General features: G+C 36.0%; 1 protein-coding gene across 1 annotated transcript in view; it reads right to left on the bottom strand.

Moving 5' to 3' along the window:
- The window catches only part of TMEM232 (transmembrane protein 232), a 113606-nt gene that overhangs the window by 51285 nt on the left and 36516 nt on the right, over nt 1–25805 (bottom strand). The window contains exons 8-10 of the mRNA XM_070935733.1: nt 15284–15407; nt 14867–15086; nt 5487–5665 (exon numbers count right to left, since the gene is read on the bottom strand). Coding sequence (XP_070791834.1) covers nt 5487–5665; nt 14867–15086; nt 15284–15407 — 523 coding nt within the window. The remainder of the gene's footprint in view (nt 1–5486; nt 5666–14866; nt 15087–15283; nt 15408–25805) is intronic.

The following is a 25805-nucleotide window of genomic DNA, read 5'->3' as shown; positions in this document are numbered from 1 at the left end:
CAAATCCATTTGTACCAGATGGTGATACGTGACTTGAAACAAGATCTTAGAATTGTGGCTGAATGAATGGAATGAATCAGCAGTATAACATTTCGCCATAGAGTCCAATGCAATTCTAAGCTGTATCAATAGAATTATATTTTCCAAATCCCAGGATGCAGTAATTCCACTATATTCTGCATTCAAAGTACCGGTTTGTTTAATTCTGGGGATCACATTTTAAAGAAATTCAAAGAAAGTGGTTCAAAGGAATACAACAAAGATGAATCAGAGGCTGGAAACTAAGCTTTATAAAGTGAAAAAGAGGAAATATGATATGTCAGCTTCAAAAAAGACAACTTTTTTGAGAACGTTCTCAAGTACTTTCATCTGTGTCACAAGAAAGACAATCAAGACCTGTTCTATATTAATTAGGATGAAATTAAAGCCCCTTTCAACTATGTTCTATGAATACTAGTAATACATTTTCTAAGTCAGTGTTTCTCAACTTCAGCAACTTTGAACTGTGTGGACCAGGGGTGGATTCTACTTACCTTTACTACCGGTTCACAACGGAATCGCATGCCCACGCTCACTTCGCTCACACGCGCATCTTGCTTCTGCACATGCGCAAATCACCAATGATGACATCCGGGGAGGTGGGCAGGGCCTCCCGCCGGTTTTACTACTGGTTCTTGCGAACCGGTCCAAACCGGGGGCAACCCACCACTGGTGTGGACCAACTCCAGTTTGTTGGGTGGGAAAGTCTGGGAGTTGGCATTGCTTATGTCAACACATAGCTTAAGGGTGCTAAGGTTGAGAAACACTGTTCTAGTTAGTTCTATGCAGACGAGTCCTAAAAAGAAAATTTTTAAAATTAGTTCTAGTACTCATATGCAATGAAAGGGCTCCCATATTGCATTGCCCAGCAAAGAGAAAACACTGCTCCTTTCCACTCTTATTAAGACAGTAATTTGGAAGAATTAGGAAAACACTTCTAGTTCCCCTAAGTTTATAATTCCCCCAAATCCCAGCCACAATGAACTAAAAGAGCCTGCTTTTTCCGTAAAAAAACCTTGCGAGGTATGGTGAACTAAATATGTTTCTGCAGAGAGTAGAGACAACAATCATGGCAAGGCCAAAGAACTGATGACTAGACAAGACTCTAGACTCTCCACGCAAGAAAAGAACAGAATATCATCGTGCTCCTGACAGCTGTTTCTCAAAAGGACCACAGGACACAGTCTCTTGTGGGTTTAAACACTGGGAAAAAAAGAGATTAGCCATCATGCTCATAACAGCTCTGAAGTCTTTTAAAGGGCATTGGGTTTGCTAAACTTACTTTCTAATCACTTTCAGAAATTATTTATTTACTATTCTAAGGCTGTTAAGAGATCTTCAGAGTGACATATTTGAAAAGCTACCTGGTGAGTCTACCTTCCTTCTTGAACGAAAGAAAAATTAATATAAATATAAGAATTTATATTCAGCAAATATACAGCAAAAGGCTGAATATGATTTTGATCAGAGGGTTATACATGAATTAAGAGTCCAGACAAATTGCGAACCCTTAGACATTTACTATAGGATTTTGGAAATAATTAAATAAAATAAATGGCATCCTATGGAAACCAAATTGCTTTGTTTATATCAAGTCAGAATCTTGAGACATTATGATTTCAGAAATTGGTCACTAGAGGGGATGACAAATTCCATTCAGACCTTGCCTGGTCCTTTTTTTTTTTTGGTTAATATAGGGATTTACAAAATGATACAAAATGTTAAAACCTTTAAAATACTTCAGGAGATTTTCAAAGAATGGGCCAAGACATTAACATCTATAATATCAGAAATGTCAGTAATGATATCTGCTTCTATGGACAGACTATGCCCAAAAGAGGTTAAATCTGATGCAAATTTAAGTTTGTTAAAGTTTTGAAAATCAAAGTGGAAATGCAAATGATAGACCAGAAGAATGATCTGGATAATGACTTTTACTGGATTTACAAGAGATTTCTTAAAGCCTCAAGAATCCTTTGCAATGGAAAAAGAAAAATTGAAGAGAGGCCAAATCCTACAACATCATATGGATGAATGAAAAGTGAAGATTGTTGGACGTAAAGGGAAAGAATATAAAGTTGGTTGATTTGATCAAGCTTATAATAAAATATGTTTATGAAGCTCTGGTAACACTTTATAAATTTTTGGTTGAACATCCGGCCTGAAAAGTTGATGATTTATTGGCGAGGGTATAGATGTTATGGGAAGAAAAGATATTTGCTACCTTATGGAGTTGAAGAGTTTTCAAATTTGCTTTCATTTGTGATGAAGCTCTAAAGTATTTTTTATGTATTTTTCTTTATCTTCTATTATTTTTTTATTTTTTTTAGTTTTTTATTTTTTCTATTTCTGCTTTCCTAGTTACAAGTACAAAAATGTATTTGGTTTTACTATTGTAACTAAAATTAAAAATATGAAAAAATAAATAAAATTTCAAATCACAAAGTAAAATCCATTTAGTGCAACCAACCAGCATATAGAAAATATGCTCTGCTGCCATGCCTTAGAAGTGAATTTTACCATGGAAGGTTGCTTTTTCAAGCATTCCTGTTCTTGGATGACTAGGCATGTAAAACAGGGTAATTGGCTAGATTTAGTATTTCACAGTATGACTGACTGGATAAAATGGATTTAACCCTATGCATGGCTGGATCTATTTTGTGCTAAATTTAACTTGCTAGAACTTAATTGGCTAAAGGTTAATTGTCCCACTGACCCAAATAAGCTGTTCCCCTCTTTTTCGGAGATGAACCTACATTGTATAAACTGAATTTTGGTGCATAATTTGCATTTATTCAAATATTCAGGCAGGGTGCTTATATAGGAGTACCTAGAGTGACCAGCAGGCAAATTTCTCTATCTCTACAGCTACATTTAAATATTTTAAGTGTTTTCCTTTCAGTTCAATAAATCAGACTTTGTTATCTAATTTCCTAAAATAATAAGAACAGGCAGAATGTTTAATGTATAATTAAATTTTGCTGATTATAACAAATTTATCTTCCTTATCTGTTGGAATTATAAATTGTATTTCTCGAATGTCATTTAACTCTATGAAAAATAAGATCTGATTTCAAAAGGAAACACATATTCTTTCAAGCTGCCTGACATTTAATGCACAAATACACTACATACATTTTTTTTGTCCTTGTGAGTGAGAAATATTGCCCTATTTGGAAATGATATGCTATTTCCACAGCATTTATATAAGCATTACATTATCCTTACATGACTTTTTGTGAAATGCTAACATATACTTTATTTCTGCTTGTGTCTTCTCAACTACTCTAATCATAGATATATAATCTATATATCTAAAACATAGATATATAATCTTTTATGGAAAGCAAAAAAACAAAAAAGCAATATATAGTAGGTCAATCATTCTTGCCTTTTCTCACATGCAGGGTATTTAATATTTCTAACAGAATAACATTTTAAACTATATGGCCAGACACTCACCAGGTGACTTGACAGTTCAAAACAATTTAACTGTTTTTAAACATTGCAGCGCTGGTTCCAGTGACTAAAAAGTACTGAGAACCTCATGGAACCAGATATGCATACTTTTGTCTGTAACATACATCCCCATTCTTTTTATACTTTAAAATATTTTTAGACAATGCTCACATTGCTCATAGTCCAGTATTCATTCCATGTAAATGATGTGTACTGCTTTGGATATTTTTAAAATATACATTTCACTGTTTATATGCTCTTTTATTTGTTTATATGCCTTCTCTTTATTTCTTCACTATAAAAAAACCACATGTAGGAAAAAATAATGCTTAAATTATTTTGAATAGTTTTACTATTCAGACTTTGGATACATACATCTATCTGTAATTTATAAAAAAAGATCACAGCTTTGGGGCAAAATAAATGCTTTGCAAATACTCAGTTCTTCAATCTTTTTGAAGCAATCACAATTGCCATTTGGGATGGCATGAAATGACCTCTGCCACTCCGAAAAATGGGGACCTGTTCCTGGGAAGGCCACACAGAAGACTGGCTGCTTCTCTTTCCCAAAGACAATCTTTGAAAAAGGTAAGTGGACCAATATGTGACAGGAGTGGAGGAGGCCCAAGAATGGAGGACCCAGCCGGCAGGAAGCAGAGCAAGGGGTAACTTCAGGGGGTGGGGTAGGCCCTGGGATATCCAGGACAAGTCACATGTGAGCTAGGTAGGTGCTGCAGTTGCAGGCCTGGGTCTGCGCCAGGCCACTCAAGGTGTCTCCCATCCCTGAGGCACCCCATGTTCCGCTTAACAACTACAATAAGGAGAGCAGGATTTGTGGTTAAGCAGGGCAATCATATAATTCCTCATTTAATGACCACTACAACTTATAATCATAATGATCAGGCTCTATAACAGTCATAAGTCAAGGAATGCCTGTATAATATGCTCATTCTAGTTTATACCCTGTTTTATCCTAGTGGTCTCCAATCCAAATTCACCAAATCCAACTCTGCTTAGCTTCCAAGTTCGGACAAGATTAGTCAAGTGTTGCCACTTGCTAAAATATTTAAATCAAAGCTACATTTGCACTATAAGCTTTGATAGTTTGTGAACAGGTTGAAAACCATCGTCCCTTCCCTGAAACTATAGGACACAGGAATTATACTGGGGGTCAGGAGCAAGAGATATGTAATTATGTCAAGTGATATGGCTATCTCATAGAAGGAAACATAGCCCAAACAAAAGGTGAGAACTGGTAATTTTCATAGCAGGTGATCCAGAAATTATAGAAAACAGGACTACGGCTAAAAAATTCCCTATGCTCTCTCACTTTCACCTCGTTATAGTAGGGGCAATTTGTATAGCTAAATCCTATTCCAATGAAAAGCAAAGCAAGAAATCAATCTTAGTCACATGCTCTATAAAACAAATACAAAATTGAAAAAGAAGTTGGGGACATTGGCTGAAAAAAAAAGAAAGACATTTAATAGAAATAAGTGATAGCTTTGTTTAGGAAAAGAAATCAAATATTTTTGCTCTGTTGTATTCTGTGGAGGGTCTACAGACTGGGGTGAGTTATAAAAGTTGTGAAATAAATAAATATACAGCCTTATAAAGCTGCTGAGATATGAAGGAATACCAGCTTTCGTGTAGTAGTTAACGAGTTGATCTAGAACAGGGGTGTCAAACTGGCAGCCTGCGGGCTGGATGCATCACACGCAGGGCATGTCCACCCCAGCTCTGCAAATGTGAAAAACATCATGAAACGTCACGTGATGGCAACGTGATGCCGCAAGTTTTACACTCATGGTCTAGAAACAAGGACACTGAGTTCTCGGCCTCCCTCAGCCAGCTGGGTGATTTTGGGCCAGACTCCTCCTCTCAGCCTAACTCAATTCACAGGATTGTTGTGGTAGGGAAGTAGGAGACAGCTGTTGAAGTTATAACATTATTTAGACAATGATTTAAATATTAAATTTCAAGCTTACCTCTGCTACTTTTGCTGCATCCAGGACGCGACCATCCTTTTCAGTACCCTTTTGTTTTTGTAAAGTTCGCCAGACAGCATTTCTTAATCCTTCTCGATTCACATCTCCCAAGAGTTCACTACGCAGGATAACAAGATTGTAGATCACACCGTAACGTATAACCCAGAAGGGATCATTATCTGAAATAATGGTAGACCAGGGTACCATAACATGACTGCTCAAAATATGAGAAATGTTTTCCTGATCAAATCAAGAAATCCACATAGACTAGAATTCTGCTTTAAAAGCAGACAGCTGACACCTCTGCAAGCTCAGGCCAAATTTAGACATGTCCTTTAAACAATTATGGAAAGCATTTTACCATGTAAGTAATTCAATTAGCTGTTATTGCTTTTAAAAGGCATTTCACTATGCACTGAGCCTTTGGTGTAGAACACTAGCATCCTAGCAATCATCTTTCTAGTCCACAGATGGTTGTGATGCTACTGCTAACACAGAATTGTTCAATTAATGTTATGACTTTTGAAAGAGTTGCCAGTAAAGGTAAGCCAGAGGAATTTACAGGCTTTTGACAAAAGCAACATTACAACATGTTGTACCCAAAACAGGTCCTAGCCTGGTGCCAAAGTCAATAAAGACCACAGACACGAGAAATGGCATTTTCAGCTTCATTTATTGGTGTACTCCAGCAAAAGGGTCTCAGCAGCTAAAGGAGCAAGACCAGAGATGCTACCGGTTCGTTATCGGTAGTGTGCGGGTGCGTGCACTTGCTTTACAAGCGTGCGGTACTTCTGCACATGTGCAGAGCATTTTTGATGACGTCTGGGCGGGTGGGCAGAGCCTTCTGCCACCACCGCTACCGGTTCACCCGAACCAGGGCGAACCGGTAGAAACCCACCCCTGAGCAAGACCCCAAACAATGCACAAACACAAATTTTATTCAGCTATGATTAAGGAAGTTAACACCCAAAGAATCAAATATTGGTTCCTTGACACATGTTTCTTTTGATCCGTTTCTTCTACTTTACCCTCCTTTTTCAAAAATCTCATCTTTATGTTAATAAGCTTTCTTATCAAAAAAGGTGCATTTTTTACTATTATAATAAACTAGAGGTTACCAAAGTTTATATATCTACATGCCTTAGCTAGCATCCTTCTAACAAGTCCTTCTAACTTGTAACTTTTGTGTAACTTTCTTGTTGCTAGGCAGTAATGTCCCACTGTTGTTACACTCATTACAGCTGCAACTTTCTGTGTCAGCAATTCCTTTAACAAACTTTTCTAATTCCAACCTGAGTCCTTTAAACGTTAAACTGAACACTCCAGCCTTCAGTGACAAGGGGGCAGGACTTACACTATGATGTTGCTTACATCATTCTACTTCCCTCCCCCTTGACTTTCACCATTGGCCTGGCCATATTACAGCAGAAGTAAAAAAAGTAACAGCGATCCCTCTGTAACTACTTCCAGTTTAGATAGTTAATTTGGAATACATTATTTCCCTTTTAAAAAAAGAATCCAGATGATTAATATCTGCACTCTAGTGTTTTTCTACTTCTATTGTTTGATAAACCAGATTTTAAAAAATAAACCAACAAAATGTCAGTGCTGGCTTTTCAGGTGTTGACTTTCAAAGAACAATTGAAACTATTTATGATGGTCTGGCTTTTGCTTATTAACTTTTTGGGGGGGGTTCTGATTGCCCCATTTTTGGGGGGGTTTCTGATTGCTTCCAGTTCAGAGCAGCAGCATTTCTATAGAGTGATTAATAATATCTCATAACTCCCACTCACTCAGTTCCACAAGGAAGAGGGGTTAATTATTAATTTCTTCTATTTTTTTTCCTTCCATTGTACTACAGAATAACACTGTTTCACCAATTACACTAATTAAGGTGCAATTAAGAAGCAATTCATGAGCAATGCTACTGCTGTGCTGATCAAGAAGCAATGAAATGAAACTGCATGGAAGTAAACTAATCATTCTACTGTATTTTCTAGCTTTCATGATTTATTTTACAATTGTACATTGTTGTAAATCATTTAAGCACTGCCAGTACAATAAAAAGGTCAGTTACACGCTTTTAAAATAATTAACACTGCAGAAGAATTTTGGTGAATGATGCTTAGATTTGTGTAAGCCAGTGTTTCTCAATCTTCATTAATTTAAGATGTATGAATGTCAAATCCCAGAATCCCTCAGCCTCATGATCTATTGGCTGGGGAATTCTGGGAGTTGAAATCCACACTTCTTAAATGAAAATGGAACTTTTCTAAACTTCATGTTTAATATGCAAAGAGTTAACTTCATTAATCTGTTGCAGCAAAAGTAGCCAAGAATCATGTGGCATTTTTAAAATTATTACAAATTCATTACAGAGCTCTATAGTCCACAAAAGTGTATGCGGTAATAAATTGATTAGCCCTCAACAGACACAACATTCTGTTATTTTAATTCCCTTTCCAGCTGAATGCCAGAAAGCAGTGCCTCATCAACGTTAAAAATGCCTCATATGAAAGCGATGGTTATTTTTCCCTCACTTCTGCCATTGGGCTCTTTCTGTAGCCTTGCCAATGTGCTTTCCTCCCATCTTCAAAATGGGGAAGATGTAAACAGCAGCCTCCCCCCACCGAACCGCTTTATCACGCATCAACAAAGAGACCAGCAAATTGCTGCCCTTACAGGAGGGCAATGCTAGTTATTGCTGTCGCAAGCAGCGACAATGCTTTGTACAAGGAAAAGATTGATTTGTTTAATAGCTAGATGGAGCATAGACTTCAGTGAACATTTGACTTGTTTCTGCAATGCAATTGCAGTTGTGCTGTCTTCATGCACCGAGTGGTTTTGCTTCTTTGCTCACTGTTGTCCTGGATAAAGGCAAGAGTCACACTGCTGTTGCCATTAAGGAAGCAATTCAGTGAGCTACAGGAGCTGAATCAAAGAGACCCCCCCCATCCCTTCCTACATCAGGAGGACAAACAGGTGAGCCCGTCTTCCCACAAATAGCTGAAAAGATTGGGTACTAAATAGTGGAGAGAAAGGAGAGCCAGGCTCCATGAAAACCCAGAGTTTTCTGCAAAGAGCTCACCTTTCCCAATCTTATGAACCAAATATTATAGCGAAACCTATAAATAGAATGTGGAGGCACAAGAATGTTTTCTATAAATACTATGGCAGTGTCCTAAAAGTCCCATGATGATTTACAGCCACGAACAATTTTGTCCACCATTAAATGTTCATTATTCTTCTAAATCTTCATAACTAGTAGCTATTTCCATGCCTTGAGGTAGCATAAATTAATCATTCTCTTTTTTAAAGTAATGCGTATTTGAAGAATGATTCTGAGATTCTTAGAAATTGTTTGCCTCCCTTCATTTCTATTGCAAGAATTCTAGATAATCATCCAGCAATTAAGAGCTTTTCATACTTTCATTCTCTATCCTTTCAGAAGCAGTGTCAAGCTAATCAGTGATTATTACTTCTGTTGGCCTGTGCAAAGAAAGATCACCACATCTCCTATCCAATACAAAAGGAAAGGAAGGAAGGTCTAATCTTTTTGCATGTTGGCTGTTCCTCTTCTGAAGTGAAGGGTATGGTAAGTAATTGTCCTTTGTATCTATAAAATAGATGCAAAGTCTCCTTTGTTGAGCTCAACTCCCCTTGACTTCATGAACATATCAGTGTAATCATCTTGGCAATAAGATGTGGGAACTAATTATCAACTTGTCTCCTGATCATTTTGCCTAGGCTACATGAAAGCTGCAAAGTGACTGAGTTAGCTTGTCCCTTACAACAGAGATGAACATATCCATGATTTACAGGGTACATGCTCAGGAAATGTGCTTCACTGCTTTTTTTGGGGGGGGTTCCTATTTTTTAGTAAATGTACATGGGGCTTTTCTGCACCACAGTCTTCAGCTAGTTTTCTCCTGTGCGTGAACTGGCAGGGATTTAAACCAGTTTAAGAAATTATTTCCTATATTTCAATCCTTCCTTCCACTACAAAATTCTGCTCAGAACACAGTTAACATGGCCCTCAACTGTGAATTCCCTGCTTCTTTTCTCCTCTCACCCTTGCCAAGAGAGCAAGCGCCAGTTGCAAAAACAGTTTTACAGTTCTTCCTGTCACTTGGGCTGGAAGGGGAAACTTGACAAAAGCCTTGTCAATATCACTCAGTTAAAAGAAACATCCAGCATTTCATTATTCCACTACTGAACACACACACACAAACACATCACATACACATACCACAACAAAGATCCAGCCTTTCAGGGTAGCCATCCCAGCATGAAATGACCATTGGAGGCAGAGAGCAGTGACTACAGTGACTGCCCTCCAGAGCATATACCAGTCAATTGAACTGGGACAACTGAAGTGTGGCAGGCAGAAAGGGAAAAGCATTACTTTAATGCAGAGAAAGAAAACACAGGTGGGAGTCACCTTCCCAACAGGCTAGGGCTGGTCTAAAGCTGATGAAATTCACTTCTGCTCTTCCGAAATGGAAAGTCCCCATGCAGGGCAAGGAGGAAGTGCAAATCAGTCCATGGTATCAAGCTGTAAACTTGCAATTTTACATGGAGAAAAGCAGTGTGACTCTCCAACAAATGTTGAACTAGAGCTCCAATCAGCATGACTAATAGTTAAGGATTATTGGAACTGCAGTTGTCCATCCCTGCTGCACATATTTACCTAAATTGTAAATCCTTTTAGTAAGATTCATTTTGGAGTAAACATGGCTATGTTCTAGCCACACACCTACTAGCAACGATAAGTAACTGAATTAATCACAAGGCACAGTCCTGTTTATAGACAGTATTTAATCAGATGTTTTGCTGAATAGGTAATAGTTTACATTTTAAAAAGAATACAGGGGATAATAACAACATTGCAGTACAATAGCTGGGAAATAAGATTCCTAATTAATTGCTTAAGCTGAAAGAACAAATATAAAATACTAGATTCCCCACTGCCAGCAGCTGCGAGATGCCTGGGGGAAAATACAAAAGGTGTTAAAATGAATTTCTTTGCTTCTCACTGGGGGAAAAAAATCCCAATCTGTCAGAGGTTATTCCAAATAAGTGAACTTTTTATGGAAAAAAAAAGTAAAAATAAGATCAAGCTCATAAAGTTACCAGGTAGTTGAACTGTTGTTTTGCGGGGAATCTGAAGCAGCTCTTTATTTGCATATACATAAGGAAATAGGGAAAAAATAATTCAGGAAAGTAGAGCCAGAAACTATTCCATAATTATTTCTGGATGAAAAATTGTGGGTACCAAATGGAAAAAATGGTGGATGCCTCAGCACAATCTGGTGAATGGGACAGATCCAAATGTCCTCATTTCAAAAATCAGAAATAAACCTTGGCACTTAAAAAAGATACTCATTTAAATTATGGTATTACCTTTGCATTAAGGCCAGGCGTAGACTTCAGTTTGCAAAGCAATAGAATATGATAGCGATCAATAGTTAGCAAGTAGAACAAGCAAGATGTCAGGTTCCATTATTTCCTAAGCGGATGAAGGTGGGGGGGGGATGCATTGTATTATAGCAGATATCACACTTTACTGCAAAATTCTGCAAAGTTTCCATTGAATGAACAAATAAAAGATAATTTGGCTCTTGAATGTGCTTGATGATTTCATCAAATCCTGTAGTCATCATACTTGCCAGAAGAAGACTGGATATAAAGAGAACATTTTGAAGTACATAGAAGATTGTGGCAAGTGAGCTACCATGACTAAGGTGGTATCCCAAAATTGGGGCTTTTATCTATTTGCCAGATGCATGAAAAGTTAGAAAATTATTGACTTAGTGTACTTAAATTAGCACACTTGTGAGCAAACATTTCTACTTTCTAACTTAAGATTTATAAGTACATTATAATATTTGTCATGCAAAGGAATTTTCATAGTTTCATTGTTGTTTGTGGACAGTGCTGCACCTGTATTAAAGAGCAAGAAGACTGAAGCTACTGGAGGACAACAAGCAATGCAGTTGGAGACAGGATCTCCAAAGTATATAATGTAGAAAAAGCTAGGAGCATTAAACTATCTACAGAAGGACTAGTGATGAAGTTTATCAATTGTGTTAATAGTGGACACAGGAGGGAGTATTGAAACAGTTAATAAATTGCAAGAAGCTCTGTAAATTAATGTAAGTATTAATGTAAGTATGTAAGTATGTAATGTACAATATATGTAAGATTGTTAAGGCCACAATATATTGAAAAGAGAAGTACATTGTTTTATTTGAACTGTAACAATAAGTCGCTCTCCTTGGCAGAAGAATACTAAATGTGTTTGGATTAGTTGTTGTCCCTTCTCTATGTGTTAATGGAGACATGTTCCCTGTCTTCTCTTCAAACAACTGGACTAAGATGGGCTACGGTGTGATGCAGCAAGACTATCCTTATGTTCATATCCTGCTAAATTAAATATTAAATATTTAAATATTAAATATACTGAGCTAGTTTTTCAACATTGCCCTTGGATAGGGAAGTATCCTGCTTCTTGCAAGTAGAGGGTGAAGAATATGTTTGCATTAGATATATGCTCTGTTCTTTGTCATGTATTATTTTGCTGATCCTGTCCGTTATTTTTAATTGATATTTTAATTGTATTCTATAAGCTACCTAGAGCTACTTTGTGATTGAAGCAAACAAGTTGATAAATATATATATCACATAAGTCAACAAATGGTAACGCATAAGTTTGGTATACAATCCAAAACTATATGCAAATATCTCAGGCTGACTCTGCTATGGTTTATAATGATACTATAGAAACACTTGACAGGCACCCAATCAAACCATCAGATACTGATTGGTCAACATGAATTTCTGTCTTCAGAAGCTATTCCATTTACTCTAATCTCCCTCCAAAATCCTATTTGGAGCCAGTTGCTTTTTCTTTTAGCAAGTTGCTGAGTAAAGACTTATGTCTAAAATATGATAATCTCAGAGAATCTCCCTTTACAAACATCCCCAATTTATTTTCTCTTAAGTCTTTATTTTATGAAAGCTAAGTTACAGCATGCAAAACAATTGGGTTAACTCAATTCACCTTAAAATTAACAATATAAATTGTAGACCTTACTGATCCAGCCAACCATACTTTAACTGCTCACAATTTACCAAGTAAACCACTTGGGTTTTTTCCAGTTGAGTTAAGCACTGATAATTTATTACAGAATTTTTAAAAGAAGAGAGAAAAGAGTACCCAGAATATCCAAGTTTCATATTGTTATTGCATTCACACAGAGATACACAAAGACAAGCAGATGGCAATATGCTAGGACTGTCATAAAAAGTGGACTATAATCTAATAAACATGTCTAGACATTTTGAAAGAAATCTGTTACAAAACTACTCATCCAAGTTCCCAACAGCCTCACAAGGCTGACTTCAGTTCTGCTTTGCATGACCTCATGGCAGCTATCAAAACTGTTACTTTAAATATATTGAAAGAAATATGTCCCTGACAATGCAGCAAGTGAATATGCAGAGGGTAGAAGGTGGTATAAAAGGTTCTGCAACAAAAGCTCTTTAAAAAGAACAGAAGAAAAAGAGACTCATTAGATATTCAGGCAAGCTGAAAAGAAAAATGATTCTTTTCATATTCTAATTTCCCCCTGCTCATTGCTAATTGAGTAACCACTGAGAAAAAAGAATGTATTTAGCAATTCTGCAGGTGTTTTACCTCTCCCATTATCTCAAACACTAGTGCTAGAAGAAAAAATGCACTAAATACATTTTAAACAGAAAACATTTCTTTCTACAAAGACCCTATTTTAACATTTAAAGTTATCTTTTTACCTGCTTCATTACAATCTCTGTCCTCTAGATCTTAGCCTACATATGGCATAGGTAATTTCAACGTTGTGAGAAAACTATACCATTTTTATAAGTTTTTGGACTCCTGCCATGGCCATGTTTCTATGGGCACCTAGATTTCTTTTATGAACTTGAGCTTTAATAACCTTTATTAAAGACAAAATGACAAAAAGTGGTAACAATAGCAATAGCACTTAGACTTATATACAGCTTCACAGTGCTTTACAGCCCTCTCTAAGCGGTTTTTCAGAGTCAGCATATTGCCCCCAACAATCTGGTTCCTCCTTTTACTGACCTCGGAAGGATGGAAGGCTGAGTCAACCTTCAACCGGTGGGACTTGAACTGCCAGACTGCTGGCAAGTCAGCAGAAGTAGTCTGCACTACTGCACTCTAACCACTGAGCCACTATGACTCTTAAAGGTAAAATACTCTTATTTTTTTTCGATTATTTATTGCCACTTGCGCTTGCAGTAAAAGGGAAAAGTAGCAATTCCCTGGTTAAAACAAAAAGTCAAGTCTACCATTTCTCTGTTCCATCAGTGAACAGTTTCATCATCCCAGGGGTGAACTTGTAAAAACAATGTCCATGTAAGACAATGGCTGGAGAGGAGAAGGCATTGAAAGCAGAAAGCTTCTTTCTCCAATGGAATGAAGCACTAGAAGTAAACAGGACAAGGCTGCTTATGACATTCAAGTCAGAAAATGCTACTTTTGAAGCAGGGTAGAAAAAGACAGGTGGAAATTGCTTTTCTGGTGGGCTGGAGTAGAAGGGGACATTCTTAGTTTTAAGAAGTGATTAGGAGCTCATACTCCTATCAGGGCAAACTGGAATTCTCTTAATTTACTCTTAAGTTCATTTTAACTTTGTATAATAAGATGTAGAATTGCCTAAACTGATTATGAAAATGCTTGAACCTTACTCTCACCTGATTAATTTTGTAAATTCTTTGATTTATTTGTTCTGATTATTTGTAGTATCGATGTGAATGTCATCAAGATGACATCTCAACTTCTGAAATTATTCTCAAAAGCAGAGTATGAAGTGACTGATTAATTACAAGTTGTCATGCCTTTATAAAAAGAAGCATGAATGGTAATTTGAATATTCCTTTGAACTGAAATATGTATAAGTTTAGGATTTTAATATTCATTTTAGAGAACATTGTGTTGATGTTATCAAGAGCTATGTGATGAGAAATACGCCTTGTAAAAACAACTGAAGTGACAAGTTCAGAATTGCAATATAAAGACAACAGTATTATCTAAATTAGGCTGCAAGAGCTTCGGATTTACCCCCATCCCTGATCTTCTTGTTGGACCCCCTCTAAAATCTTCAATGGTATGTTTTATAGTAATTGTTACACATACACATAATAATGCAGAATTACAAAGAAGAGATGTAACTTACAAAAAAAAATCAGCAACCAGCTGGCATAAATGAATTGGCCATGTAGACCATTGAATCTATGCATATGAGCCATAATGTGGTCATTGTAAAACCACACACATACATAATGCAGGAGAAAATTACTACTTTTGTACTTACAGTCATCAGATGGAAGGCAGAAGTTCAAAAGATCAGGAAAATTTGCTCCTCTTAATTCTTTGTCGTTTTCATGTTCCTTTCCGCAGTCACAGAATCCAAGAAAAGCAGTTTTTTGTAAATCTGCATTAATGCCATGCAAACAGATTTCTCTGAGGATATTTGTATATATGTATCCGATTTGCCAGTGCCAACATGACATCTTTTTCTTGTTATTCTTTTCCTATACAACAAAATGTTAATCAAATAGGAACCAAAATGTGTAAAAAAAAAAAAAACCTACCGTTCTAAAGTACATATTTAGAAAAATTACAGAACATTGGCTGCAGCAGAATCAATGCAGATCTTGGAGCAATTTATCTGGGATAGCACAATGATAAACACAATTCCTTTCTACACCAAGATTAACTTGGTTCTTACCTGTTTTTGAAGAGGCACAGAGCTTGAAATAAAATATTTTACTAGGTCCATTAAAATTTTCAGACATGACATATTTAATTTGGCACTTTCTCCCAGTACCATCAAGGCCAGTACTGATTCCAACCTAGATATTTGAAATCAATAAGGACAAAATTAGCCCACTTTTTTTAAAATAAAAATACATCATCATTAAAAATAATGCTAAGTTCTCTTGGATTTAGCTGATACCAAATTCTCTTTACGTGCAATTCAGTCGAATGCATGGATTATCCCATGCAAAGTATTTTTTTAAGTGTCAGCCATTTTGAATAGCAGTTTTATTGATGCATGCTTATACATTGTATATATCCATTCATTGATACATGCTTATACATTATTAATTCAGCAACAAAATAAGTTGAGTAACTGACTACCAATATGCTAGCACAAAATGCCTAGGTCAAGCACGCAGCAAGCACATTTGAAGAAGGGAAGCAGCCATACAGAATATCAAAGGAACACATGTTCAGGATCTAGCAGCAACAGGAAACATCACAGAGATTTCAGTTTTTCTTATTTTTATTCAGAAAAAGATAAAGAAATAATCATTTTGATTTTTAGCCACGTCTTATCAAAGTAGACAAGTTTTTTTTCCCTGAATCATTTTTACAATCTTTTATGTGTGAGTCTCTTGCTACGTTCTCTTGGCAAGCACATTTTCCCTCTAGACCCGTATGGTTCTCAAAAGCATTCTAGGTAAGAAAATATTTACACAACATGATATCTTTCTAATATATGAACACTTCCATCCAGGTGTCTAATTATGTTTATCACTCAAATTATGTTTATCAATCAATCAGAATAGAGCTGGAACAACCTTGGAGGTCTTCTAGTCCATACCCCTGCTCAAGCAGGAGACCTTATACCATTTCAGATAAGTAACTGTCCACTAATGAAGCACCTACAACTTCTAATGGCAAGCTGTTCCACTGCTTAATTGTCCTCACTGTTAGAAAGTTTCTCCTTAGTTCCAGGTTTCTTCTCTCATTAATTTCCATCCATTGTTTCTTGTCTTGCCTAAGGTGCTTTGGTAAATAAGTTAATTCACTCTTCTTTGTGGCCAACTCTCAAATATTGGAATACTGCTATCATGTCACCCCTAGTCCTTCTTTTCTCTAGATTAGCCAAACCCAAATCCTGCAACGTTCTTCATATGTTTTAGTCTCCAGGCCTTTAATCATCTTAGTTGTTCTTCTTTGCACTTTTTCCAAAATCTCAACATCTTTTTTTAAATGTGGTGGCCAAAACTGGATGCAGTATTCCAGATGTGGCCTTACTAAGGCTTTATAAAGTTGAACTAATACTTCATGTGATTTTGATTCTATGCCTCTGTTTATACAACCAAGGATTGTATTAGCTCTTTTGGCTGCTGCCGCACACTGCTGGCTCATATTTAAGTGATTGTCCACTAGAACTCCAAGTTACTAGAAAAGTAACTCTCACGGTTACTGTTTTTGAGCCAGGTTTTTCCTAATCTTTACTTATACTTTTGGTTTTTCTTGCCTAAGTGTGAAACCTTACTTTTTTCCACATTAAACTTCATGTGTTGGATAGGGCCCATTGTTCAAGTCTATCAAGATCTTTTTGGATCATGAGCTTGTCTTCTGGGGTGTTGGCTATTTCTGCCACTTAGTGTCAGCTGCAAATTTGATGAGTTCCTCTTCTATTCCCTAAGTCATTTTTGAAGATATTGAAGACTACTGGCCTTAAGACGGAACCCTGTGGCACCCCACTGCTTACTTCCCTCCATGTAGATGTAGTACCATTAAGGATGACTCGTTGAGTACGGTTTGTCAGCCAGTTTCAAATCCATCTGGTGATGATGCTGTCTATCCCATATTTTTCTAGCTTACCAAGAAATAAGTTGTGGTTTACTTTGTCGAATGCCTTGCTGAAGTCTAAATATATTATGTCCACAGCATTTCAAACAGTTCAAAGAAAGTGCTTATAAACTTGGTTGGCATTTTAACCTCCAGTTGAACACATTGATGAGATTTGCCTCGGTCTCATCCAACATCCTAAAAGCCTAAGTAGTGGAACTACTCAATTGATTCAGGTTCTTCATCCAAACACAGTCCATCACAGTCCAACAGCCTTTAAAATTGCCTAACCCACCTTGGCCATTGTGAGACCCTTAGTTGCCAACCAGGATTTCCCCAGAATTCACATTAATCTTGATGCATCCTCATGGAACTTTCTAAGCAGTCCCCCCTCATTCCTCCAATTGTCTGCCCCTTCTTCTTTTCTGGACAAGATGTCTTATGAGAAACCAAATACCTTATTTTACTAGCAAAGCATAGCACAGAATTAGAACAGGACTCCACACAACATGGCTCGCGAGCACCAAGCCTTTGGTTCTGCAGGCTGGTCACATAAAATATTTCCATAAATTGTTCATAGCTAATCAGATTTCATATATAATGTTTATATATCATTATTATATATCAGATATGTTTATCATCAGTTGAATAATAAAATAATTTAAAAGTGCAGTGCTTATAATTAAGTGCAGTGCTTGCAATTAACTCTGGAATGTTGCTGCAAAATAAAGGAAGTTGGAAATGGAATTAGCTTATTAAGTATCAAAGAGAAAAGGTATCAACAAATTATTTTACTGAGGGAAAAACTATTTCTGTTAATTCATGATCATCCCTAGGTGGGCAGGGGATCTGTATGCAAGCAGAAAGGATATTTAGGTATTGGAGCTTGGAGGCAACATCTCTAAATTCAAATAACAAACTCTAGCCATGCAAAAATATAGACATCCCCATGATTATAGTGAACTAAGACTGTGTAGTACTTCAGACAAAAATCAGAAAAAAATGTTTTGAAGCATGTGTGCATGCAAATGTAGCACCTGGGACTCTCAGCTGCATAATTTCTTGGAATCACATGACTATCTTCTAGCTGCCTACCACGTCAACCAGGAAAATATATGAATTGAAATGTGTGTGTATTTCCTGATAGGTATTACATTTCTACCACCTCCCAAAGCCTCAGAGCACTTTTGGATCAGTAGAGTTAAATAGGTCTATTTGAATTTCACTATGCATTTTTATAAGAAATTATTTAAATGTTCATTGTAAACAGTTGGGAAATAGATGGGCAGTCACCTACAAAACTTCATTATACCAAACATGAAGATAAGCTTTATAATCTCCCCCACCCATCATTACTGAAATTTTTGAAAGAACTACTTTCAATAATTCTGCAAGAATGAGAATGTATATCTTAGCCTAGGGTGATTCTGCTAGTATGCTAGATCAAATGCACGCTTGATCAGTCAGTATAACAATAACCCTAACATGCAAACCCAACAGTTTCGTGTCTTTGGAATGAATAAGAATTAACATGACAGATGGGAATGCTTAGGGTTTCTGACAATATTGGAGACCATGAAATAACTTCTGGTCCATAGTCCTATAATAATTTAGGAGTAGATATTATTGGTGGATATAATGGTATATGAAAATGACCTTAGGAGAAAAGAGGAAGAGTAGCAAACTGGACAACTGGCATTAAAAGATATCTCAGGCCACAGAAGGTGAAAGGGCGTGGGAAGCATTTCAGAAGGGACCTGACCTAGCTTTCAGCAGAAGAAAGAGAGAGAGAGAGAGAGAGAGAGAGAGAGAGAGAGAGAGAGAGAGAGAGAGAGAGAAAGAAAGAAAGAAAGAAAGAAAGAAAGAAAGAAAGAAAGAAAGAAAGAAAGAAAGAAAGAAAGACTTTCAGCCTTGTAAGATTGTGCTAAAGTAGCCTTACAGTAAAGGCTAGACTACCTTGAAGGGTTAACATCATGGATTACTCGCAAATTACAGCTGAATCTGCAATTTATATCACTCACTTCTTTCTATACATCTCTAGTTTTCAGCTGATCAAAATACTGTGCTCCAGCATCAAAACATTTCTGTTTCAGTTTTAGCTACTCTCATGATTTTTTTTCTCAAATTAAATTTGAGAAAGTTTAAGATTGAGTGTAAAGTATCACCTGAGAATATCACCAACATTTGATTTGGAGATTCTATTGGAGATTCTCCTACTTTCTCTGCAAATTATCCCAGTCATGACTCACATTATATGAGGATTCTTCTGATTTCTACTACAAAAGACATATCAAGGAATACTAATATAATGTGGATTCTATGGATTGTTTCATTTGCCTCTACAATGTAAATTTATCTATTTCATCTGTATGATTGTATATGTTTTGCATCTATGTCCTCCATAGAACGAAGTCCAGTGTTTCATTTGAGCAGCAACTGTAAACAAAACTGTTAAGGACTGGAGATTAATAGTTGTGGCTGTTGATGAATAATAGAGCATAGATTCCCTTCCATTCAAGCACTGTGTGAAATGCATAACGTCCAAACTAAGTTCAAGCCTTTTTTCCCTATATCATGATGATCAATATCAGGGCATTCACTGTCATCTTTCACAGTATATGATGTAACCACATTGATGCCATATTGTGAGGCATCACAAACCTAAAAAGGATAATATCTGTACTATGTCTCATGGCTTTGGAGCATTTATGATTGCATGAATAATCTATATTGAATATTCTCTGTATGCTTCTATATGCTTTGTGCACCAGAGATGCAACCACAATAAATAAGATTAGGTTCAAAGAATTCATATCTGTTATGTTATGCTTGAAGGCCATCATTTGCCAACCTCTGCAGTGCATCTTCCAGATGAACTACATCATTTTTACCAGTGGCAATTATGTCATCTAAATAACCCTAGGTGCCTAGATAATCTTGTAACAGTTCATGGCTCTCTGTCAAACTGCTGGTGCAGATACTGCTCCAAAAACAAGTCTGTTATAATGGATAAGATTATGATGAGAAAATAGTTCGGGATCTTTCTCCTTTTCCATTTGTAAATAACCTTCTACTAGTTCTAGTTTGTCAACCCAAGTGAGGTTAGCAAAACTGTCCTCAGTTCTGATCAAACTATAATATTGAATAGTTCTCTGGATTATATCACATATTTTGGTATAGAAGCAGGTTTTGCCTTTAGATCTTCATTAAACTAATATTTCTATGTAAAACACTTTATCATCTATGAAGATAGATGATATCTTAATTCGTTTTGATCTGTTACTGTCTGTTGGTATGCTATTGTAAACTTATTTATATTTGCTTTTACTCCTAATTTCAGCTCTGTAGTAATTCAGTAGAAGTTTCCACAGAGATGGCATTTCATGTCTTCTTGTAAATGTTAAATCTGTCCCACTGTGAATCATTTTTCATCTTTTCTTTTAAAATTTCACTATTTTATTTAATTAAGCTACAATTAAGCCCAATTTTTTAATGTCTAGAAAGCTGTTTAAATTCAGGCAGATGTTTGGTTTGTGCTTATAAAGTCCTTTACAGTAATAGTAGCTTTGACACTAAACATTCCTGCCTTATTTCTACTGTTCTACAAAGCTACTGCAAGAGTTTTTATAGAGCAATTAAGCTTTTTCAATAAGCTTTATGCTTTGCTTCCCATAACACTCAGTGGAAAGCCACATTTTATTCAGCAACTATCTCATTTGTTCGAGTCTCTGTATATATAAATGTCAAATCATTTGTGATACTCTGAAGCACATTAATTTCCCCAATAAAGCTACTCATCTTGCTGAACTCGTAGTCCCTTTAGCTTCATTCTCTCTGACTGTTTCAGCATTATTGTTATTCTTTTATTTTATATTGCCCTTTCTTCCTCCTCCCCTACTTCCCTCTAAATAAGGCAAGCCTTAAAAGTGGGTTGGTCTTTTTTGCTTGTTTGTTTGTTTGTTTACAATCTCACCCATCCTGTTGTGCTTTTTCTGCTGTCAATTAAAGGACCCTTGAGTTTAAAGTGTTTTTTTCTGCTGTTTACTGAAACTCTTTAACAAGCTCCAGCAACTCTGCAAGTTTTATAATATATGCAGGCTACCCAAGGGAATCAAGCAATAATAATAGGCCAGAAGTATGTGTAATTAATCAATACTAACAGCTACCAAATACACTGTACTTTAGAAAACAGTAAAGAAACATACGAACTAATTGTAACTCGATAGGGCTTATAAGGTCTTTTTAGTATTTCCTCTCATATAATAAACATTCTCTGAAAGATGTATTAATCTTGGCATAATAAATGGACATCATTATTTCCTGTACCTATATCATATTTAAATAGCTAACTTCAATATTCAACCAATTAGCTAGCCAGCCAAATCAATTTTTATTTTCCTTAAGATGCCTTTATATTGATGATTTTCACAAGCTTATGCTATATTACTGTAATAATTTACATGCTCAAATGATGCAGAATTTTTAAAATTGTAGACACTTCATATTCTAAGTGATCTTTATACAAATTAAGTATGCTTTATCTTCATACTGTTTTTATCTGTATGCAAATTTAATAAAGCAAGCTGCTGACGTAAACAATAACTTCAGATTTCTTTAATTGGGAGGCTGTTAAATATTTTTACAAGTGATTATTGTTCTCCTAACTTAGCAGATGGAAGTAGATCTATCAGCACAGGACTTCAACCAATATCTTACTAATATTATAGGTCACTCAGTGTAGTCATTGTAGATCAATCTGAATCTTAAGTTGTAGGCCCTATGGGTTCTACAGGGTCATTGTACTTCACAGCAAATACTGCTTATCTTGGAAAGATAATTAACTATGAAAGCATACACTACATTTAGGACATTTCAATACTTCATATATCAGGATATAAAATAGAAACTTCTGGACAGAACAAACAATTCTTTTGTAAACATACAAATGAGAACTACAGATAGTCCTCAGTTAACTACAGCAATTGGTACAGGAATTGCTGTTGCTAAGCAACAGTTATAAACATCATATGACAATGCCACATAGGGATGGCAATTCTGGCACTCCCAGTTGTCATCATTAAGTGAGTAACCATTGGTGGTTAAGTAGGGACCTCACATGGTCCCCATTTGCAACCTGCTACCAGCTTCCCCATTGACTTTGCTTGTCAGAAGCTGACAAAGAAGGTCACAAACAGTGACCACATGACTGCAGGATCCTGCAACAGCTGAAACTATCACTAGTTGAGCCGTTGACAAGTATGAATAGTCACTGAACAGTGGTTATTAAGAAAGGACTAACTGAAATATCAAATAATAGAAGCCAATTTGAAAAAATCTGTGCAAGTATAATGGTGGTGAGAGTTACAAAATATAATTGTTGTGCAATAAGCTCACTGTCAACAGTATAGCAAAATATCCACCGTATTTACAAGAGCATGAGGCATATTTGAAGGAGAATAAGGAGAACTGAAAACAGGCTACTTGCTTTGGGCAACAATAGCACAGTAGTAGCAGGAACAGCGCACATGTTCATTTTTGCTTACAGCTCCGTAGCCAGGGACAAAAAAACAGGTTTACCCCACCTACTTGTTCAGTATTAAATATCTGATACAATCTTAAAAAGAAATACTTTTTCTGACCACTTAATTTGGGAGAAAGTAGACACCCATTCATCCTCCATTTGGTGGAGGATGTTTCCTGACTTCACAGAATGTTAGTTATTTTTCTCAGTTAAATTAGCCTTACTTCTGCCTAACTAAACTCTTCTACTCAACTCACAAGCATCAGTGACACTGATTGAATTTTCTAAACTGAGTTACTTCAGTCTGGGTTTAGGAGAACTGCTTTCCATGCTTCCAGATGCAAATTATCTTTCTTATTGTAGCCCAAGTACTAATAGCAATGCGCTATTTCTGAAGGAAACTAACACATTTTAGCTCTTGATTTTCAAACTCACAGATCCAATTCCCAAAATAATTCTTTATGGAATTTTTACCTCACTCCTTTTGCTATATTTTGGAAGTTCTTTCCCACTCATATAGAAAGGCAATTACATTTGCAAGATGTAATGCCCCTATTATTTAACCATACAGATAACAATATCTCCTATTTACATCATTCTTATTGAATTTTAAAGGTATTTTACCTGTTACTTCCTTTAAATGGTCCTTCCTCTTAATCCATTTTATTACTCTTTTATTCTTTGATTCTAAATTTATAAATTTTAAAAAGATTCAATTTTTTCTGCTTATATAAATAATGTGTACTTTCTCCAAGTAGGATCCTGTCATTATTGAAACTCAAAATACTTACTAGCTGTAACTGAGCCAAAGAACTGTAATAAAAGCAGTAAGGAAAAATGCAAATTTGTAAGGGGAAATAATATCAGAAGAGTATGTTAAAACGAGTCCATTCTAAGTGTAAAGCAACTGATATAATAATAGTATATAATACTGGTATAAATCGAGGCTACGAATCTGATGAAGTTGGTAAAAGAAATGTGAAATTTAAATAATGCCTTTGCCCGAAGCACCACAGGCAAGGAGAGCAAGCAATGCAGTAGAGAAAGAATATTTAAAATTGGGAAAAAATGTATTACTCTTCCTTGAAGTCACTGTGTTTATACAAATAGGTGCTGCATTTGCATGGAGCTTAGAAATGCTTGGCAGGAACACTACTCCTTTGAATTCTGCTAGGAGCAGCTTCTACTAATTTCTGTTTTTTTCCTCAATTTCCACAGATGTAACATGCTTTGTTGAGCTTCTTCAGGATATTTATTTTATTTTGAGATATTCTTTCTTATTTGATGGATATTTCATGTTTATTTCTGTTACGTCTTACACCACAGAGATCCATTATTATGAAACTTGCTTGCATCATCTAACTGACCAGTTGAGAAAGGGAAGAAAAAAATATTGTATGGTTAAAACCTCTGTCGATTTCACCCTATTTTTTTTTCCAAATGAAAGAACAAATCTTGTCCAGTTCCAAAGCCTTCAGTTCATGACTTGCTACTTTCTTTGCCCCTGTTACATACCAGTTTTTCATCTTCTATGGGAATAGAGAGAATGGAGCAGCATTATTTCAAAAGTAATACTTTAAATATAAAGTTTATTGTCATTTTACGTATATACACAGTATACCCATACAATGAAATTTACATAACACCCAGAGACCAAGCCCAACACACATGACAATCCCCAGACACACCCCCACCCACCAAAAGTTCCCCACCCCTAAACCACCCAAGCATCCACACAGCAGACCAAATAATGCTGTCCAACAGCTCACTGATGGTGGCCCTTTAGTTCATTGTTGAATGCAATTATAACTCTGGGATAAAAACTATTCAGAAGCTTGGAGCAAGCATTGGAAGTTATCTACTCTAGCCTAATGCCTACACTTTCTCTCAACTGCTTCTTGCTTCGCCACTTTCTTGAAATTGATGATCATTTGTCCACTGTCTAGATGTCATGGTGTCTAGATACACTGAAGGAGCAAACCATTCATTCAGTATGACTCATTCATGTCAACATCTCATAAAAACTATTGTCTCTAGGAAGGGCAAGATGACTCAGCTGATGCATATTAGTTTTAGGATATATGGCAATGCTACTTTGGTCAACATATATTTATAAAGACCCCTAATGTGTACCTGGTACTACAATCTACTCTGCCAGAGATAAACTATCCAATCTTTTAAAGATGAATATACAGTATTTGGACAACTTTCTGAAAGTGATGTCTTTTCCACTCCTTTCCTCAGTTAATGATAAGTTGCAGAGTGCAATCTATCCTCTCTGAATCTGAAATACTTTTTTCATATAAATAAATGGGACTCCTTGCAGATTTCAAAACCCTGTGACCTTTAGAAATATTTTTGTTGTATATATAAAATTGGTTTGGCTATTACATTACATTCTAAAACTAAGGGACTTGGTCCATGATCCTATATGATTTATATTATAAATCATACATTGTTGAAAATGTTGTCTATAAATAAGTTAAACGATGCCTCCAAATTGATTCCTAAGTGAAAAGCACATCATTCAATTGGATGATTATCTACCATTGCCGAATTCCCACCAAGTGTAATTCTGTGTCTATTTCTGCAGTAAAAAAAAGATAAGAGCACACTATTGGAAGACATGTTGCTGTTTTAATTGGATAAAATGGATGAAATCATTCTTTCACATCTTCCTGCTGATCCCTTTCCTAACTAAGTTAGTAGCTGGGTGTTTGGGCTGACTTCATGGTGGAAATCACAGTTCATATCATTGTTCTGTCTCAGTTACATACTCTCTTAGATGCCCACACTTGCTCTTTTTCTTTGTTATGTATCTTACAGCTATCACATCATTCTAATTGTCATTTCTTTGTTATTGTTTTTGGATTTGCATTCAGATCTCTTAAAGATTTCATGAAGACTTTGCTTCAGTTATATCCATCTTTATATTGACTTGAAGCTTATCTAGAACAACGCTGAAACCATCTGAACTCTTGGTCATATAGTATATTCCTTTTAAAGAGTATCATGTATTCTTTTTATTGCTTAGAACATTATATTTCTCATTTCTATGATATTTGCCTGTTAATGACCTGTGCATTCCCCAATCAATATACATACCTTGCTGTGAATAAAAACAAAATAATTCTACACCTTG

This window comes from Pituophis catenifer, unplaced genomic scaffold (assembly GCF_029215685.1).
Source record: "Pituophis catenifer annectens isolate HBS135680 unplaced genomic scaffold, rPitCat1.0.hap2 SCAF_2, whole genome shotgun sequence".
Lineage (NCBI taxonomy): Eukaryota > Metazoa > Chordata > Lepidosauria > Squamata > Colubridae > Pituophis > Pituophis catenifer.
This window is presented reverse-complemented; position numbering and strand designations above follow the sequence as displayed.